The following is a 21264-nucleotide window of genomic DNA, read 5'->3' on the forward strand; positions in this document are numbered from 1 at the left end:
TTTTCATATCTTCAAACGCGTTAATGACAGCAACAAAAATTAGCAGACCATTTTTACCTCCCTGACAGGAGAAGACTTTGTTACAGCTGAAGGTCTGCACAATGACACAAATTGGAGTGAAAAAGAAATTTACACTGTTTTACTTTCCAACATCCTTTTCATCTCAAAAGGTTAAGATTCATTAACGTAATGATATAGAGTGATAAGGTTTATTTTCATTCAGAAATTCCTTTGAAATGACAAATTCCACTAATAAAATACAGAAGTTCTGAAATGGGTTACCCACTGCCATTGGCATGTCTTTTTCTCCTCTACAAAATAAAACCAACATTTAAGTTCACACAAGATTAATTACCATCCAACTTGACCGAAGTTTGGATTGAGCGTTTGAATCGGCGTAAACATTCAATCACTGGGACAAACAATTATACATGATGAACATGTGATGCTACACACTTTATCCCTATTTGGAAATCTGTTCTAGTTGACCCGAGAATCTGTCCTGTTGAACTATTGATGTCATACAACAATCACTTTTCCATTATAGCGCCAGATATTTTGTATTATGACGTCAAAATTTGATGGAAACCTTTGTGATGTCAAGTAATGTATGCCAATAAACGAACCTGGTCAATATGAAACATCAAAATCAAAACCAAAAAATCTGTTCAGCTATATCAAAAGCACACGATCTGATAACACTGGTGTTGCACCTTTGAAAAAAGACAGCAAACTTAAGTCACAGACACTGAGGAAAAAGCGAACATTTTAAATCAACAGTTCCAATCAGTATTTACAGATGAAACAGATGATAACATCCCAGACAAAGGTACAAGTCCCCACCCGAAAATGCCAAAAATAACAATCACTAAAGCAGGTATAACAAAATTACTGTCAAACATAAATCCACACAATGCTGGTCCGGACAATATCAATGGCAGAGGAAATAAAAACACAAGATGATTGACATAAACTACAACTTGACCTAGACTCAGCAGCACGATGGGAGTCACTTGGCGTATGGCATTTCACCCTGATAAATGTACCAACCTTTCCATCTCATTTTCCACAATGTTGTTGAATTATTTTTAAAGTTATCTATATGATCCAAATGGACACTTCTGTCTATCATTTACATGTATGTTTTCCTTTGTATTAGTCTCCGAGGATGAAACATGCAATCATAAGCAGAAAAGTCAAGCATATTACAAAAATTAACATTGCATGCATTAGTTTTTAGTGATCCTGTTTTTGAAGAACAGGTCAAAATAAAACTTAAGTTGCCAATTGCTTAATTGAGTAATTTTGGCTGTTTTAATCATTAATATATCTCTTTGGGATTCTGAAAAAACTTGTTTTATTTGAACATCCTACGACAATTATTTTTGCAATGTAATGTCAAAATCTTTAAATTATTCAACTGAACATGCTGAAGGTATTCAGGGGTGGAAACAGCCATTTTCAAAAGGGGTTCCCAACCCAGTATCAAGGAGTGTTCCAACCATATGTCCCTATTCTAATGCATTGATCATCCAATAAAAAGAGGGGTTCCAACCCCCTGAACCCTCCCCCTGGATCTGTCATTGGTATTCACCAATAAGTTTCAAAAGTATGTGGAGTAATATTTCTTAGACAAACAGAAGTTGAACTGCTGCACCTACATGCACAATGTTCAAACAAATAAAAGGACTCAAATAAAATTACTTTAAATGGCCACAAGAAAAAAAAATTATAAAACAAACTTTCTTGCTTCATGATCTTCTTTGTCCAGATCAACAAAAGCTTCCATGTATGATTTGTTGGGCACATTTTTTCTGCTTTAAGATATTTTGAGGTGCAAGTGGGGGTGTTATAACTTAGCACAACAACATGTCCATTTAGAATTGAGCTTCTAGAAAAATAATTTACACAAATTGTAGCAAATATTTTAAAGATTTGTTTCATGCTCTTACCATGCTGACACAACATTTTCTGAAGATATAACTTATGTTGTTTTCCTTAACCTACATACATACCAAACCCTATTAGTCACATCAAACAAAAAATAATTTATATTTTTAAGGGTGGCCTAAATAGTTTTGTTAAGTTGCTTAAATTCACTTCATTTGGAAAGTTGTCTTAAATATTGGCAATCTTACAATATTACAATATTAATATTTATTGTTTGTGAACCAAAACACATTTTATTTTATTTATTTTAGGAATGTAACTAAACAGTCTACTTTATTAGTGATAAAATAACATGAATCAAGTATTTAGTAGGTTCTAATTATAATACCTCAGTTAACAAAATCCGTCTTAGCACTTTCCTACATTACGTAATAATGTAAATTTATTATTCATTGACCTTGGCTGGCGTTTAAAGGGAAATTCCGCGATTTTTTACTTATCATCTAATTATGTTCATCTTAACATAAAAAACACATTTGCAAAGTTTTAAATTTATATTCCTTCTAATAACGGAGAAAATCAAGTATTTGAAACTTTTTTGGTTGAATTCTCGAGTGGGTCGTGACGTTTTAGCCTGATGTGTTGAATTCTGGGAAAAAATAAAATCTGTTTAACTCTTATAGCTTATCGACAATATACGTAATTAAAAGCGCACAGCTGAGGAATGGTCGTAGTTATTAACCACAATATAAGAATGAACGAAAATGAATATGCATATACCGTTTTGTATTGATTGAATTAAACTCCTATAAAATTATCTCTAGTAAATGTTTTCGAATAAATTTTATTAATTATTGTTGAGATTTTTTTCATAAAATATTTATTGAACATTTTTACTGATATTGAACTGAAAATATTTCAGTTCTATTTACCGTTATTGTTTTGATAATCATTTCAATGCAACTAATGTGTGAGCAGAGTGTGTATATTATTTTGTAAAGGTCACTGTATATTTCTCAGCTTGAGGTCAATTCGTTTACCTTGTAGCTATTTAGCCGCAGGTGTGAGTTCAAGCGTACACAGGTATGAATGTTGTTATTTGGAAAGGATAACTTGACAGAAAGGATTAGAAAGAGTATGCTGTATTTAATACACTAAGGTTTAATACATGATGAGAATAAAGATACAATAATTAAATTGTGTAAATTAATTGAAAATAAAATTCAGATTCGTAATTCCGAAAGTGTATAAAAATAAAAGGAAACAATTTTTTATTACTTTCTTAGTGGCAATTGGCGTAAAGATTCAAATATGAAGTAAAAAATAGTAGTTTTAATCTTTAATAAAAACTAAATGCAATATTACCCAATTTGATATACCATTGCACATCTGTTTGATATCATTGACTTTACCGGAATTTCTTAACTTGTATTCAAATCTGGCTGTGTTTAAATGCTCATAAAACTATCGCAATTCTAAAGTTTTTAATTGAAAAAAAATACAACATACAACATGCATGATTTTTTTTTAGTTTCTTTTTAACATTTCATTCTTACATAATTAAATTCATTTGACAATCATTTACACGAACTTTTTGTGAAAAGAATACCAATTATCTAAGCTAAGGCATATTTTTTTTGAGGATTTTTGTACATTTTTTTTTAAAATTCTATGATAATATTTGTGCAATGTTGAACATGATAGCCGTCATTAATCCAAATGAGTAATACAGAAGTTGTAATAAAACTTATATTTTAGTCATGCATAACTGATATTGACGAATTTAGAATAGTTCGTCCATATACATCGTTGTTCTTGAAACAATCATTATTAGTATACATGTAAGTTTCCTGACGTATAAGCGCCATTGAGGATGAGCTCCAGAGAAAGCAGACTAGTAGCGTTTCGTTAGTTTGTTTGTTGGGAAAGGAGAGGAAATGCAACCACTTGTACAGATAAACGACAGAATTACCATACAAGCATTTATAGTCAACACAACCAGAAAGAGTTCCCATCGTTGGACGGGGAATATGAAGGCTTCAAAGAATGAACAAGTGACATGTCTAACTCTGAACAGTTAGAAAACGGACTATCGACATCGACCGCTTGTTCTTGATATTTGAAACTGCATGCATATATACGTATACGTTTATGATAGTGATGAGTTCTTGCGTCTGACAAAAACTAAATTCCTTCATGGTTATATCTTGCCATACGTTTATATTGGTTTGTAAGGTGATTACTCAAAATCGTTATTTGAAAATCCTGTTTGTGAGATGTAGATTCATTTCTATATATTAAGTTTCACAAGTGTATAACACGGAGAAGCTCTGAAGGTACATTACTCCCATTTTGTTTGGGTGTGAACCATCGATGTTTACAGCAATATCAAAGAATAAGATGATGATGGTAGAAAGAACTATGGGCGTCATGTGGCAAATATTACATGCATATCGGACCATGAGTTGTCAATCTGTATGAAAAGCTTTCCAATACAACCATATTATTGAGAAGGAATGTTTACATGCTATACTCTCGTACTAGTATTACAGGGTTCTTGTGGCGTTCACCTTAGACACACATCTTTTTAACGATGTTTAAAAAAAGACAGAACCAATTTAATGTCATATTTCCCTATTTTTTTAAATATAACTAAAAGTCTTTTATCCGACAAGAATATCCCTATTTAGCGGACAAGTAATTTATTCTTTTTTCTGTTATTGAATACCAAGAAAGAAAATAAATCCCGAAATTAATTTGAAACTTTGATACTCAATAGTTTCCCAGCAAAATATTCACATCCCTTGGGGATAATCAGTGTTTGTCCAGTGGCATATATAACAATTGTGATACGAATTCCTTCCTTTGTTCGTGAACAATCTTATTGAAATATAAATCTGTGATTTTACTATGTCCACAACTTCGATGAACCAAAGCAAATTATACATCGACCTGCATTTAAATCAAATTGGTTCTCTTCTTCTTCTTCTTCTTCTTCTTCTGGTATACAATAGTCTATCGACATTCGATGATTACATACTGTTGGCATACGTGGACTAGTCTATTTACAAATCTTTTACCCCAATTTATTCAAAATATATGTTTTTTTCTTATGTTCAATGTATACATGTATATATTTTAAATTGCGCTATAGTTCCGTAACTTTCTACCCAGTCGTATAAACGAATCGTCGACAAGTGCGTACATTTTTTTAAATCAATATTTCTGGTATGTTCCAATCTGTCCTTCACTATTGACAATGAGTATATATTACATTTTCCCAAATTCACCCTTTGAAAAAATATTTAAATAGAGTTTAATTTCATCAAATCTTATTTTTTGGGTATTATTTATATTTTTATGAATAATATTCTTTACACCAGAAATGTTATTTATAAACAATCGTATGAGTTTAGTAATGACAAATAAGACAGAGTTGTATATTATACATCAGATAGTTCAAAATGGAAAGTTATAAGTTATCGGCCGTGTACACTGATCAATACCTGCAGAAGTGAAACGATGCATGAACTTGCAAGCCCGACAGGAAATCGCTTGAATACCTGTACGTGTCACCTCACACCCCTCACAATACCTTTGGAAGTAATACCTTTAGCCATGCTGGTGATCAGATGAGGGAAGATCAGAATTTATTTGAAAAAAAAGTTTATTACTTTAAAGAATTATGAACAAATTAGATTTTCGAAAACAATTTTCACGGACCACTTATTTATGATTTCAACTTTGACTTTTGACCTACTTCCAATATCAAAAGTTTAAAAACAACAGACCATGGTAATTTAAAAAAATAAGAATATTTTCCGTATCAAGTTAGTTAGTCGGATAAAACAACCGTACGATTGACAAGATATCGACACGCAATTACGACTACATCGGTTACTGTAGTTTTGTTCCTTTGTGGTTTATAGACATATCGTTGTTATTAATCGGGAAAGAAGACAAAATGGCCGAACGCAGAGAATTGATACTTTAAATTTAAAATCGATGGTGATCGCTTATCTAGCGGAATAAAACTTTAATATCTATGAATTTGAGCATTTTTATACAGAATGAACATAATATCAATTTTTGATTTTTTTGCTAAGTTTCCCTTTAAGTGTTAGTGGAGGTTATTGCTTTTCTGAGGAATAATTTGAATGCAGAATGATAAGTGTTATTGGATTGTTTTCTAGGTTCTTCTTGCATTCTATGAAAAAGAGGTACCATTTAAACCAAAGCTGGTCAGTCTGTTCTCTGGACAACACAATGCTCCTTGGTATGTAAAATTAAACCCAGAAGGTGTCCATGTACCAGTCTTACAAGATGAGGAGAACATCATTACAGAACCAGACAAGATTATCAAGTATATTGATACTGCCTATCCAGCAGGTAATAATAAGTAAAATCTGACAACACCAATATTGTAACATGTAGATAGTGCTGATTAACATCTTTTTAAAGAGTTTTACCCCTTGTAAATATTTAAATGTAGAAATTGCATTGTTAGCTCTCTCATTAAACTCATGTCATGTGTACAATTCTTTCCACTTTTTTTATGAAATTATAGCAAAGATTTATATCAGTATTGTCTCAGCTTCAAAAATTGGTTCCAGTCAAGAATATTTAAAAGAGTTATGCCCCTTGGAAATTGCAATGCAATTTGGTCTTAAGCCTTCAATTCTCTATGCTATCTTATTGCCTGGGCCCTTGGACAGATACTATTTGTGCAACATATGGGACAATGTCCAAGGTTGTGGTCCAAATACCAGTGAATTAAAAAGAAATTGAATAAATGTCAATTTCAACTGATGACTTGAATACAGAATACTGGGGTTTACATTAATGATTTTCTTGTTCTTCTTTTTTCTTTCTTTCATACTTTTTAAGAATCAGAACAGCAGTTATTGGTCTTCTCTCAATATAATTGTTACATTCACATGATTCATGATGGATGAGGCAGTTTTTGCTCAAGAAAGTTAAACTAAATCATGCTTCATGATAACATATATATATGCGCAATGCTAGGCGGTGTTGTCGTAGAAGTTAGAAATAAAAAGTACAGGTTCCAGCCCCGGCGCCGGGGAGGAAGTTACGAATCAAATCTACTCTAACATCGTTAGGTTGATTTTCTAGGCACTTTATACATATTCTAACGCCTGGTATTTCTTAATCATAAGAAATACGATGGACAAGGTATAATTTGCAGTTGTCACTACACATAGGCAGAGATATACATATATTAATTTACAGTGATTGTATGCTTCTAAAAATAGATTAGCATCCTGTAATTATACTGAAGAGATGAGTAGATGATCATTTCTGTACACTAAAAAGAATACTTCGTGTATTGTATCAGAGATCTGTGTTTAATTCCTAGACAAGGTAACAACTCCTGAAACGAAAGCTTATTTTTATAAGCTAGAGTTAAAGGAGGGAATAAGGTCTCTGCGCAATGCTAGGCGGTGTTGTCGTAGAAGTTAAAAATAAAAAGTACAGGTTCCAGCCCCGGCGCCGGGGAGGAAGTTACGAATCAAATCTACTCTAACATCGTTAGGTTGATTTTCTAGGCCCTTTATACATATTCTAATGCCTGGTATTTCTTAATCATAAGAAATCCGATGGACAAGGTATAATTTGCAGTTGTCACTACACATAGGCAGAGATATACATATATTAATTTACAGTGATTGTATGCTTCTAAAAATAGATTTGCATCCTGTAATTATACTGAAGAGATGAGTAGATGATCATTTCTGTACACTAAAAAGAATACTTCGTGTATTGTATCAGAGATCCTTGTTTAATTCCTACAACAAGGTAACACCTCCAGAAACGAAAACTTATTTTTATAAGCTAGAGTTAGAGGAGGGGATAAGGTCTCTGCGCAATGCTAGGCGGTGTTGTCGTAGAAGTTAGAAATAAAAAGTACAGGTTCCAGCCCCGGCGCCGGGGAGGAAGTTACGAATCAAATCTACTCTAACATTGTTAGGTTGATTTTCTAAGCACTTTATACATATTTTAAGTTTTTAACACCTGGTATTTCTTAATCATAGAAATATACCTTGTCCATCAGATTTCTTATATATATAAACTAAATTAATATAAGGAAGGCAGATTTCATAATTTGTCTTTTTTTTTTTTGAGGAAACTATGAAAATTGTTACAATAATCTAAAGATATCATGTATATATATGACAAATGTCAGATGTAACAATATTTTATTTAATTATAATTTATTTTAATTAAACAGAAGGTCCATTATTGGTTCCTGGTGGTGAATCTGAATTAGGAAAAAAAGTAGCATCACTTCAGAGAAAATTAGACAGCATACAAATGGATATAATAACATATGGTATAATATATCATCCACATTTGTCTGAGTCTGGTTGTCAGATCCCTGGAGCTACACAGAGGAGTATGAGAGGTAAGCAATTGATAATGATTACCGGTAGTAGTAGTGTTTATTTTAATGTTAATAAAATACAATAAACAAATCTGCACAGTCTAGCTACCAACATGACCAACAGGATGATTTTTCTATAAATCTATTAAATGCAAGCCCTGCTTGATAATTTCTGGAGACATGCCTTTTTATAATGCAAAAAAAAGACCAAATTGAATATTTGAGTGTGCTTCTTGAAATTATTTGATTATAAGAAACTTAATGACACATACGTCTTGTCATTTGAGAGCTATGACGTTATTGATAACTGTGAAAACAGACAAACTTCAAGCCATGTCCAAAATTTTGATTAGCCTTATTTTGGTTGAGATATTGGGTTTAAGTACATATTCTTTTTTAAAAACCACATAACAGGATGCTGAACTTAAGTGTCAAAACAAAGGGTTCAATTCATGATCAGTTAAAGATAAAGAATTTATTTTGAAAGTTTGTATATTGCATTTGTTTTATGTATATGCTGTGTAACCTCTTAACACCCATTATATCAGAGTAAGAGAAGAATTATTTTGATTATTTTGTAAGGGGTCTAATGCTCAGAAATTGAAATAATATGGAAAATCAATTATGTAAGAAGTCAGGGCCGTAACTAGCCCCTTTTAATACTGAGGCAAAGTATATTCGCAGAGCGTAGCGAGGCGAAAAAATTTTGGCGAGGGTAACAGAGGCTTTGAGAAAAATAACGCAAAATCGTGCATTCTGAGCGTTTCCCGGACTCTTTCTTACATAGAAACGCAAATCATGTTTAACTATTTTTTAGACAATATTCTGGTCTCAAAGCAAAAACATAGATTCATTGTTAATTTAAGACTTTAAAGTTTTAGGGAAATTCAAAACATTAAAAGACCGATATGTAGGATAAAGCAAAAATCGTAATTCTCATAATCTTTAATCCCGGATCTGTCTGTTCTTGTCTTGTATTGTGCTGACTTGAGATTTTTTTATGACTAAAAAAAGTTAAATATAGTGACAGTCATTAGTGCAGTAATATACGTTAAATACTAGTTCTGCTCAGGTTGACACTAGGGACCATATTGACCTTGTTTTACGGTATTTATGATTCTTTCATTATTGAAGACGTATCAACTATCAAGATGAAGAACAGGGATAAAAACTTTGACCATTGATCATTTGTATTTTTTTCTATACATTGACATTGTGTGCGATTAGCTCCCGTGCACGTGTACTTCATATTCCTTTATTTTCTGTTAAAGGGTCTGAACACGACTTAATGCAAATTTAACCCTTGAATGTAAAAGGTCATATGGCAATACATTGATTTTTTTTTTCAACAAATGATTTGATACCGGGAAATTGGTGGTCTTACTTTAATTTAAACCATGTCAGCTATCTAGTTTTATCCACAGGCGCTTGGACATATGATACAGTTATTTTTTTTAATTTTGTTGTTGATTAAGATATTCAATTTTCTATATATACATATCTATCACTTCTGTGCATATCTCACCTACAGAAAATACCTAATTTTGCAATCCATACTAAGAAAAATTGGGTATGGTTTTATATACAAGAAAGGCAGTTTCGTATTCTTTGATGTCAAGTTCAATTCTCCATGCAGAAACGACCACTTTTTTCTGTTTCCAGTAGCATTGTATATTCTTAAAATATTTTCTCGCATAATCATCGGTGGACATGCAACATTACACAGTGTGACACGTTTACAAATGAAAATCAACACTCAGACTAGTCATTAAGTAGGACAATTAATGAACAAAAGACAAACCCTGGACACAGAAGTACAAACAATAGACCATCAACTCTGAAAACCAAAAGTAAAATAGAAACATGGATTGCGAAAAATATGCAGGGGCGACATCAGAGAGTGAAGAGAACTTGCTTCTTGCAAGACACTTTCAGTGAAAACAATTTGATATGAAGACAATCATATGAAGACAATCTTTTGTTTTAGTTTTTTTTTTTTTTTAAATTTAAAACATGAGGCATTTGCCTCATTTGCCTCAATGTAGTTACGGCCCTGGAAGTGATTTTCTGAAATAAACCTTGGATATAAATTTTATAAAAATCTTGCAAGAATTGTATTATAGGAGCACTTACAATTATGACCTGACATATGGATGGACAGGCATGTGTCCAGAAACCTATTTCACTCACATGGCATTTGGACAAAAACAAATAAGCAGGGCTCATATGGGATCATCTCAATTTCAAACATTTCTGGTTGTAGCCTTTGAATAAAGTTAATATAAATTTTGTTGATAAAATTATTTTTTCTCTTTCAGAAAATTTTGCCAAGAGATTGCGAGTTTTAACCCATTTAGCTGCTAAACACCCAGCTTTACGAGATGCCTACCTCACGAAAAGTCAGACTGCTGCACAGAAGTTTGATATAATCACAGATGCAGTGCAGGTTCAGCAACATTTAGAAGACCTCAAAGTAATAATGAAAGAAGTAGAAACGCAACTGAAAACAATTAAAGAATGTAAGTATTGGTATTTATCAATGTTTTATGAAACTTTCCTTTGAACTTACTGACTGATAATTTCCTTTCTCAGCACAGTAGATTGTAATTGTTTATAAGTAATGTGTTTGTAACATCATTGCCATGATTATTAAACTATTATCCTCTGTTCTGAAAAGAACACTTAAATTTATTTTTTGGAAGAACAAAATTTGGTAAGTTTTCATGCACTGCATACTCATTGTGTTATCAGACTGGATACCTTATGTCATATGTCTATTGTTCTTAACATCTTTTCCATGATTCAGCAACTACTTAAAAACTTTATTTTTGTTTGTCCCATTAATTTTTCTCTTGTTGGCAAATTTGGTCTAGTATTGTCCACAATCTTACATCAATAAATACATATTGATCAGCAGGTCTGGTATGGATTATAGAGTACTTTAAGAAAGAAATAACAGAAATGATATATAACAAATGTCTTGTGTTATATTGTGTAAATCATGTTGAATAGTTGATCAAGAAGAGAAAAAACATTTTATGTTGGATATCGAACTACCCTAACTGACTTAACTAAAAGATTCAGTCTGTGTATTTTGATATTTAAATTTAGGTCCTGTTTTCAAATTGGTCCACTTAAAGGTCCAAAGGGTCCAAAATTCATTTTTGTTTGATTTAAAAAAAAAGAATTCTTGGGATTCTTTGATATTCTGAATTTAACCATGTAAGTCAAAAAAGGACAAAAATTAACCTTAGTTTGATTTTAACTAAAATTAAATTCAAGGGGTTCTCTGATATGCTGAATCTAATCATGTATTAAGATTTTTGATTTTGGGACCTGTAATCAAATTTATCCACAATAAGGTCCAAAGGGTCCAAAATTAAAATTTATTTGAGTGCATCAAACATTTAAATTCTTGGGGTTCTATCACAGGCCCTTGTCTCAGAATTAGTTTTTCTTATAAAGCTTTTAATAGTTAAAAGTTATATTATGGTATATGGGAAACAAAATTTGAGAGACAAGTGCCTGTGTGTTCTATGATATGCTGAAACTAACTGTATTCAGATTTTGGATATTGGACCATGATAGGTAAAATTTTCAGTTCTTTGACCACATTTATTCTGTGTCAGAAACCTATAATTAGTCAAATTTTAACCACAGTGTCCATACTCGCCCCAACTGTTTGGGTTTCCACCTCTGTCATTGTATTAAGCTGCACTCTGCTGAGCATTTTGTTAGTCCCCTACCGATGAAGTGGAAGGGGACTTTAGGTTTGCACTCTGTCCTTCTGTCTGTCTGCCTGTCCATCCGTCAGTCCGCCAAATCTGTTTTCAAGACTTTCTTCATGCTTGAAGATATTGATTTTGTATTTGGTGCATTGTTTTATCATGACAAGTTAAAGAACAAGTTTGATTTTCACGATTTTAGCTTTTCTACTTGTTCAGTTAAAGCCCTTTTGAATTTTTAATGAAATACTTATTAATTACTAGATTTTATGTCAAAGGGAAATAACTCATGTTTTAAAAGATTTGTTAAAGACATTGTATTCAGATACTTTTGGATTTTTCCCCTTTTCTTTAGTAAATTGTTTGAAGAATTTAGTAGTAGGTTTGTTTGTTATTTTATATAGTTTACACCATGACAGGTTATAGATCAAGTTAGAGTTTTGTTCCATTACAATGAAATAATACCAGGTAGGAGACCTATGTATTGCCATGCAATTATCACAGAATGCTTGTTTGGTTTGAATTGGTTTACAATAAGTCATGTTTAGACCTTTTATAGCTGTCTGTATGGTATGGGGTTTTCTAGCTTTTGAAGGCTGTACTTGACCTATAGTTACCTTAATGTACTTATTTGGACTCTGGTTGATAGTTGTCTCATTGGCAGTTATACCAAATCTCCTTATTTTATGATGATGTATAATTCAAACAGGACTGGTTTTAGTATGGAAGAATGGATACAGATTCTTTTTGAATCTTATATGTGTGTATATGAATAAAATAAATTGGTTTATGTCAAAGAATATACTGACCAAACATGGCTGTGTACTTGTACAACCCACACATCCAAACAGATGACCCACTTTGGCAAAGGTTTTATTGTCAGTCTGAAATAGTCCTGAGTGACCATATATCTTATCCCCAATCACCGTTAGGAGGCAAAACTTCTATAATCTAATCACCATGTTCATGTAAATAGAGTGCCATGTTCTCTGCATGTAAATAACACTAGCAACTTCCTTTTGAGGAGTCCTGACTCCCTAGGTGACCTGTTCAAGTAAAATGTCTGTCCTTTTACATAATACCTTCATTTCTAAGTGGCAGTTAAAATTTGCGAGACATATTCTGGTAGTCCTCTATGACAGGACCTGCCTTTTGTATTTATTATTAATTTGTTCTTGTCCTTAGCATGCATGAAATGTCTGCCACTAAACATTAGCTACTAACAATCAATTATAGTTTTCATACAGCACCTTTATAAAAAGTACAAGAAGACATGATATTTGGCAATGAACAGAACAAGCTACAAAAAAATAGATATTTTTTTAAATTGATTAGTTTTGTTTTAAATTAAAATCCATAGAATTTTTTGATAATTTGTCAAAATGAAGTTTTTATCATCCTTTTTAAAAAAATATATTAAAAGTTTGGGTCACTGGACTTTATTTCACACTACAGGTTGTGCACAATTGTCAGATTTTGTATAAATTATGCATGGAAAATCCAATTTTGTGTGATAAAAAAAAACTACATCATAGAATTATAAGATAAAATGTGAGAAGATAGCTCTTATAACATGCCTTCAGATAAGAAAAAGAAAAAATGGAGTCAGCAGACCTATTTTCTTGCTACATATTAAAATTGGTAGATCCACAACAGTTTCTATTGTAATAATAACTTTTTCTGAGTTATCTCCCCTTATTTGGCAAAATTGAAAGAAAGAAAAAATTGTTTTTTTTTAGGAAAATACAGCTGTAAATATGATAAAACATAATTTTCTATGTTAACATTGGAAGTCTTACATACTACTCTCAAAATTTGCACATTTCAAAGGTCAAGAGTGATAATTATCCACTCCAAAATAACTTTTTTATGTTTCATGTTTTAATACCCCATGAAAAATGGTAGGCATTATGTCTTCTGGTCTGTGCATCAGTCCACCAGTTTGTGATCCATTCACCCTCTATTGTGTATCTGGTCTGTTCATCAGCCCATCAGTTTGTGATCCATTCACCCTCTGTCATGTATCTGGTCTGTTCATCAGCCCATCAGTTTGTGATCCATTCACCCTCTGTCATGTATCTGGTCTGTTCATCAGCCCATCCATTTGTGATCCATTCACCCTCTGTTATGTATCTGGTCTGTGCATCAGCCCACCAGTTTGTGATCCATTCACCCTCTGTCATGTATCTGGTCTGTGCATCAGCCCATCCATTTGTGATCCATTCACCGTCTGTTGTGTATCAGTTTATAAGGTAGTTTACCATGAAGTAGTGTAGTCACATTTTTGTTATGAAAGGGAGATAACTACTGTTCACTTAGGTATCTAAATAAATGAAAGAGTTTATCAAATTAATTATTCCATGTTATACTAAACATTTTGAACAAGTTTTGAGCTTTTATTCAAATGAAGTCATATTCTTCATATGTGAATTCCAAACTTTTATGAATTTTAACAATCTTTTTGGAGAGCCACACTAGTAGCACCTAAAAAGACCTTCCATTATCATTGGTTATGAGAAGTCTCATTGAAAGGTCAATGCTGTTTAATTTCATGTTCATTTTAATTATTCATTTCAATTTCATGTTCCTTGATGTAGCTTTTGTGTACTGCTGGAGCATAAAACACAACAATCAATAACTTATTGCATTTATGAATTAACCTTTATCTAAAAGTCAGTAAATGTTAAAGTTCTATTTTCAGTTTTGATTTAGAGGCTTAAAATAGACACTTCAAATTGTCATATAATTGGTTATGAAATGTTACTAAATGTGTATTTTGATTTTATCTTACACATGTTGAATCATTTCAGTTGACATTTGCACTATGTTAGCAATCATTTCCATTATTATGATTATTGGTATCCTGTTGACCTTTAAAGGTCACAACTTGTTGAAAATACAACCAATTTCAAATTTTAATAATTTTTCTGATTTAAAAATGTGAAATAAAAGTTTTGTTTATTTCTATTTACCTAAATATGTATCAAAGTATTCAAAGAGGTGTGAGTGATAATCAATAAGACAGGTACTATTTGCCTAAATGTGTTTTAAGAAATGTCAATTTCATAATTTTCCTTGAACAAAATGTCTCAAGAACCCGTTTAAGTTATCAGAAGCTAATTCACAAATATAAGAATAACATATACCTGAAATCATTGTAGATTTATGTATTTTGATAGGCATTATAGCTCTAATAACATATATATGAATTTTACACCAATAAAATTATTTGATTTGATTTGATTTGATTTAAATATTTCTACCACTGTGTCCTGTTTCATTGGAAGTTTAGAAACATTGAGTCTTGATTATCAAAGTAATGAGAGATTTTGTATTTCTGATATTTATCTATGATAGAATCACCTAAGCTGCAAGCCTTAATATTTGTATGAAATGCCATTTGTAGATGAAGTATAATAATATAATAGAATTCCAATATTAAGGGGAAAAGTCAATTGTGTCTCGTTTGACCTAATAAATGTAAAATATCAAACAAATGTTTACAGTGTTCTAAATGTATCATATTACTTATTTCATCAATATTAAATGTAGATGAATTTTTATGAGTATTTTGTACTATTAAGTATTTGTTCATTGGATATATATTTCATTTTCAAAAAGAAAACTTGAAAGAAAGGCATGCATTGAATTAAAAGAAGACACAATTTCCTTTGTTTTTAAAATAACAGGTTGGAAATTCTGATTCATGTATATTTATTATGAAAAAAAAGGGGAAGTGTGGCACAGACTGTCTCCAATCTCAGGGGCAGTGGCAGATCCAAATTTTCATAAGTGGGGGCCCACTGACTGCCTAAGAGGGGCTCCAGTCATGCTCCAGTGATTCCCTATAGAATCAACAAAATTTTTCCCAGAAATCAGGGGCCATGCCCCCCGCTAAATCCACCCCTTGTGGGGTGCCCACTCCAGTCATAAAGAAGGGGCAGTGATCCTTGTCCCCTTAAATTTGCCTCAATTATAGACATGTCGTTTTTCCCACCAGTTCCATTAGGGAGGTAATCAGTATATAACATCATGTTTTTTGTCTTTCCCCAATATGCCATACCAGAATTTCTTCTGCTTTGAATAAATGAAAGAACGTGAGGTATGCATTAAACAATTATAAATGAAAGAACGTGAGGTATGCATTATACAATTATAAAGATAAATTGTTTAACACAGTTACTTCCCCTGAAGCCCTCATATACAATACACGCAATTCTCATCAGTGTTCAATTAATGATGATATAGTTGAAGATGTCAAATGTAAAGATAAAACAGTGAGAAAGGTTCAAGAGAGAAAATTAATGAAAAATTATATCAAACAATCTTAATATAGTTGCCATTATGACATATGAATTTTTATGTTTATGTCATAATGTACTTCTTGATGTATTGTTTTAAAGAATTTTGCATTTTTGTCATATCATGTATGGTAGATAATTCCACAAAACTGATAAATTATAACCTAAAAAATCCTGAAATAACTAAAGTTTTGGCTTTTGGAACTATCAGACTACTTCGAGGAACACTGAAATGCACTGATCATAAAAAAAAGAGGTGGTTCCAACCTCGGACCTCCACCCCCCCACCCCCGGCCCTCCCCCTTTTCCCCACTGGATCTGCAACTGGTAAGGACAATTGTGTGGTTTTGATTAAAACTTATGAGCTATGGTTATTTTATAGAGCTTTCTTCTCACATGTATATCATGTACTCAGCATTATCAATTCACTGATATGATATTTATGTGCATCTACCTTTTTATACGACCGCAGAAATTGGTATCACGTTGGCGTCGTCGTTGTTGACATCGTCCGAAGACATTTGGTTTTCGCACTCTAACTTTAGTAAAAGTAAATAGAAATCTATGAAATTTAAACACAAGGTTTATGACCATAAAAGGAAGGTTGGGATTGATTTTGGGTGTTTTGGTCCCAACAGTTTGAGAATAAGGGGCCAAAAAAGGCCCAAATAAGCATTTTTCTTGGTTTTTGCACAATAACTTTAGTATAAGTAAACAGAAATCTATGAAATTTTAACATAAGGTCTATGACCACAAAAGAAAGGTTGGGATTGATTTTGGGAGTTTTAGTTCTAACAGTTTAGGAATTAGGGGCCAAAAACAGGTTGCAAATAAGCATTTTTCTTGGTTTTTGCACAATAACTTTAGTACAAGTTAATAGAAATCTATGAAATTTTAACACAAACGTTTATGACCACAAAAGGAAGGTTTGGATTGATTTTAGGAGTTTTGGTCCCAACGAATTAGGGGCCAAAAGGGTCCAAAATTAAACTTTGTTTGATTTCATCAAAAAATGAATTATTGGGGTTCTTTGATATGCCAAATCTAACCGTGTATTCAGATTCTTAATTTTTGGTCCTATTTTCAAATTGGTCTGCATTAAGGTCCAAAGGGTCCAAAATTAAACTTAGCTTGATTTTAACAAAAAATGAATTCTTGGGGTTTATTGATATGCTGAATCTAAACATGTACTTAGATTTTTGTCGAGCCTGCAACTTTTGTTGCAGAAAGCTCGACATAGGGATAGTGATCTGGCGGCGGCTGTGTTAGCTATTTTTTTTAAAAAGCTTTATATTTTAGAAGGTGGAAGACCTGGATGCTTCATACTTTGTATATAGATGCCTCATGTTATGAAGTTTCCGTCAGTCACATGTCAAATGTCCTTGACCTCATTTTCATGGTTCAGTGACCACTTGAAAAAAAAGTTGAGATTTTGTAATGTTGAATTCTCTCTTAAACTAAGTAATAGGATAATTATATTTGGTATGTGCGTACCTTGCAAGGTCCTCATGCCCGTCAGACAGTTTTCACTTGACCTCAACCTTATTTCATGGATCAGTGAACAAGGTTAAGTTTTGGTGGTCAAGTCCATATCTCAGATACTATAAGCAATAGGTCTAGTATATTCGGTGTATGGAAGGACTGTAAGGTGTACATGTCCAACTGGCAGGTGTCATCTGACCTTGACCTCATTTTCATGGTTCAGTGGTTATGGTTAAGTTTTTGTGTTTTGGTCTGTTTTTCTCATCCTTTATGCAATAGATCTACTATATTTGTTGTATGGAATGATTGTAAGGTGTACATGTCTAGCGGGCAGATGTCATCTGACCTTGACCTCATTTTCATGGTTGAGTGGTCAAAGTTAAGTTTTTGAGTTTTGGTCCTTTTATCTAATACTATATGCCATAGGTCAACTATATTTGGTGTATGGAAATATTTTATGATCTATATGTTAGTCGCCCAGGTTTTATTTGACCTCGACCTCATTTTCACGGTTCATTGCTCAGTGTTAAGTTTTTGTGTTTTGGTCTATTTTTCTTAAACTATAAGTAATAGGTCAACTATATTTGTTGTATGGAAGCATTGTTAGCTGTACATGTCTGCCTGGCATGGTTCATCTGACCTTGACCTCATTTTCATGGTTCATTGGTCTTTGTTTAGTTATCTTGGTTAATGTTAAGTTTATGTGACAGTTTTTAATATACCTTTATACTTAGGACTATCAACATAATATCAATGATTAGTAAAGAAGGCGAGACATTTCAGCGTGTGCACTCTTGTTTATTACTGGCCCAGTTTTCAAGTTGGTCCAAATCGGGGTCCAAAATTATTATATTAAGTATTGTGCAATAGCAAGAAATTTTCAATTGCACAGTATTCTGCAATAGCAAGAAATTTTCAATTGCACAGTATTCTGCAATAGCAAGAAATCTTCAATTGCAGAGTATTGTGCAATAGCAAGAAATTTTCAATTACACAGTATTGTGCAATAGCAAGAAATCTTCAATTGCACAGTATTGCACAATAGCAAGAAATATCTAATTGCACAATATTGCGCAATAGCAGGAAATTTTCAATTGCACAATTTTGCGCAATAGTAAGAAATATTCAATTGCATAGTATTGTCCCGTTTTCAAATTGGTCTACATTAAGGTCCAAAGGGTCAAAAATTAAACTTTTTTGTTTGATTTCAACAAAAATTGAATATATGGTGTTCTTCAATATGCTGAATCTAACCATGTATTTAGATTTTTAATATTTGGGCCCGGTTATCATATTGGTCCACATTGAGGTCTGAAGTGTCTAAAATTGAACATTATTTGATTTCATCAAAAATTGAATCTGGGGTTCTATCCTATGCTGAATCTAACCATGTATTTAAATTTTGGATATTGGACCATAATAGGTAAATGTCCAATTTTAAATTTTTAAGTTTTTAAGTTTAAGTTCTTAGACCACATTCATTCTGTGTCAGAAACCTATGTTGTGTCAACTATTGAATCACAATCCAAATTCAGAGCTATATCAAGCTTAAATGTTGTGTTCATACTTGCCCCAACTGTTCAGGGTTCGACCTCTGCGGTCGTATAAAGCTTCGCCCTGCGGAGCATCTGGTTTTTTTTTAGTTTGAAATATTTTGCAGTGAATATACTGACACAAACCAAAAACATTACTGATGATTATGTTTTTTTTTCTATTTCAGCAAATAATACCTTTGAAGATGACCTGTGGCTCTTTGGTCCCATGTATACAGCTGCAGACATAAGCCTTACAGTTTTACTTATCAGATTTACATTACTTGGGATGGACACACTTTACTTTCCTAGTAAAACATGTCCTTATACTCACAATTATTTTAAGCAAGTTCAAAAACGATCGTCTTATGTTAAATTACAGAAAGAAATTTCTAATTTACGTTTGACCTTGTTATGGGAGAATTTTAAAATGGCTTCACCGTACATCGGCAGTTTAGCCGGTGCATGTGTTATTGGTGGTGTTATATATTGGCTATATAATAAATATAAATGATTATAGATTTTAATTAAGTGTTGTAACCAAAGATCAAGGTCACCAAATGTTGTCATTATTTATTCATTATAATGAGGCAATTCTGTTCAATAACAGGACATAGTCTGAGAGACATATTCAATAGTAGTTATAAAATTCAATAATTCTATGTTTGTTTGGCTAAATTCATATATTGATGTGCATTTAAAAAAAAATCAAAATAATTAACAAGAAACACTTTAATTGGCATAAAAAGAAAAAAGAAAATTCCACAAAAATTAAAGTTGTTATTGAATTTTTAGGGGGAAGTACAATTCATCTTATGACAGGGGAGACAGAATTTTGGGAAACAAGTTTTCTAGTGAGAAATTAGTTTTAATAGAGAATAGGTAAAGGCATGGTGAAGAAGGAGTAAGGTAGAAGAGGATTGGAGTAAGAGCAAGGTGAAGTAAAAGTAAGGGGGAAGTGGATTGGAGTAAAGACAGGGTAAAGTAGGATTAAAGGGGGAGGGGATTGGAGTAAGATCATTATGAAGTATGAGTTAGTGGGAAGTGGATTGGAGTAAAGACATGGAGAAGTAGGATTAAAGGGGGAGGGGATTTGAGTAAGATCATAATGAAGTATGAGTAAGGGGGAAGTGGATTGAAGTAAAGACATGGTGAAGTAGGATAAAAGGGGGAGGGGATTGGAGTAAGAGCATGGTGAAGTATGAGTTAGGGGGAAGTGGATTGGAGTAAAGACATGATGAAGAGGGAGTAAAGGGGAGAGGATTGGAGTAAGATCATTATGAAGTATGAGTAAGGGGGAAGTGGATTGAAGTAAAGACATGATGAAGAGGGAGTAAAGGGGAGAGGATTGGAGTAAGATCATTATGAAGTATGAGTAAGGGGGAAGTGGATTGGAGTAAAGACATGGTGAAGTAGGATAAAAGGGGGAGAGGATTGGAGTAAGAGCATGGTGAAGTATGAGTAAGGGGGAAGTGGATTGGAATGAGAACATTAAGAGTAGGATTGAAGGGGGAGAGGATTGGATTAAGAGCATGATGAAGTGGGATTAAAGGAGGAGGGGATTTGAGAAGTAGTGTTAAAGGGGTAGAGGATTGGAGTAAGAGCATGATAAAGTAAGAGTAAGATGGAAGTGGATTGGAGTAAAGGCTTAGTAAAGTAGGAGTAAGTGGGAAGGGGTTGGAGTAAATACATGGTGAAGTAGTATTAAAGGGAGGAACTGAAGTGAAGGCATGACAAAGTAGGATTTAAGGGGGAGGGGATTGAAATAAAGGTATGATAAAGTAGGATTAAAAGGGGAGGGGATTTAAGTAAAGTATAGACGAAGAAGGAGTAAAGATCAGAGTAGCGCATGGTGAAGTAAGAGTAAGGGGGAAGTGGATTGGCGTAAAGGCATGGTGAAGTAGGATTAAAGGGAGATTGGAGGAAAGACC

General features: G+C 32.8%; 1 protein-coding gene across 1 annotated transcript; it reads left to right on the top strand.

The window, feature by feature from the left end:
• Window positions 1-42: 42 nt before the first annotated feature.
• Window positions 43-19976, top strand: LOC143078708 (ganglioside-induced differentiation-associated protein 1-like). Its single transcript, XM_076253623.1, has 5 exons — window positions 43-170; window positions 6084-6279; window positions 8141-8314; window positions 10612-10812; window positions 19522-19976. The coding sequence occupies exons 1-5, from the start codon at window positions 102-104 to the stop codon at window positions 19845-19847; spliced, it is 966 nt and encodes a 321-aa protein (XP_076109738.1). The 5' UTR covers window positions 43-101; the 3' UTR covers window positions 19848-19976.
• Window positions 19977-21264: the final 1288 nt, after the last annotated feature.

The sequence above is a fragment of the Mytilus galloprovincialis genome, chromosome 6 (assembly GCF_965363235.1).
Source record: "Mytilus galloprovincialis chromosome 6, xbMytGall1.hap1.1, whole genome shotgun sequence".
Lineage (NCBI taxonomy): Eukaryota > Metazoa > Mollusca > Bivalvia > Mytilida > Mytilidae > Mytilus > Mytilus galloprovincialis.

Coding starts and splice junctions, on each gene's coding strand:
- LOC143078708 (XM_076253623.1), top strand. CDS start 102: ATGACACAAATTGGAGTGAAAAAGAAATTTACACTGTTTTACTTTCCA. Junction 6,280..8,140: donor TGATACTGCCTATCCAGCAG/GTAATAATAAGT, acceptor TTAATTAAACAG/AAGGTCCATTATTGGTTCCT. Junction 10,813..19,521: donor ACTGAAAACAATTAAAGAAT/GTAAGTATTGGT, acceptor TTTCTATTTCAG/CAAATAATACCTTTGAAGAT.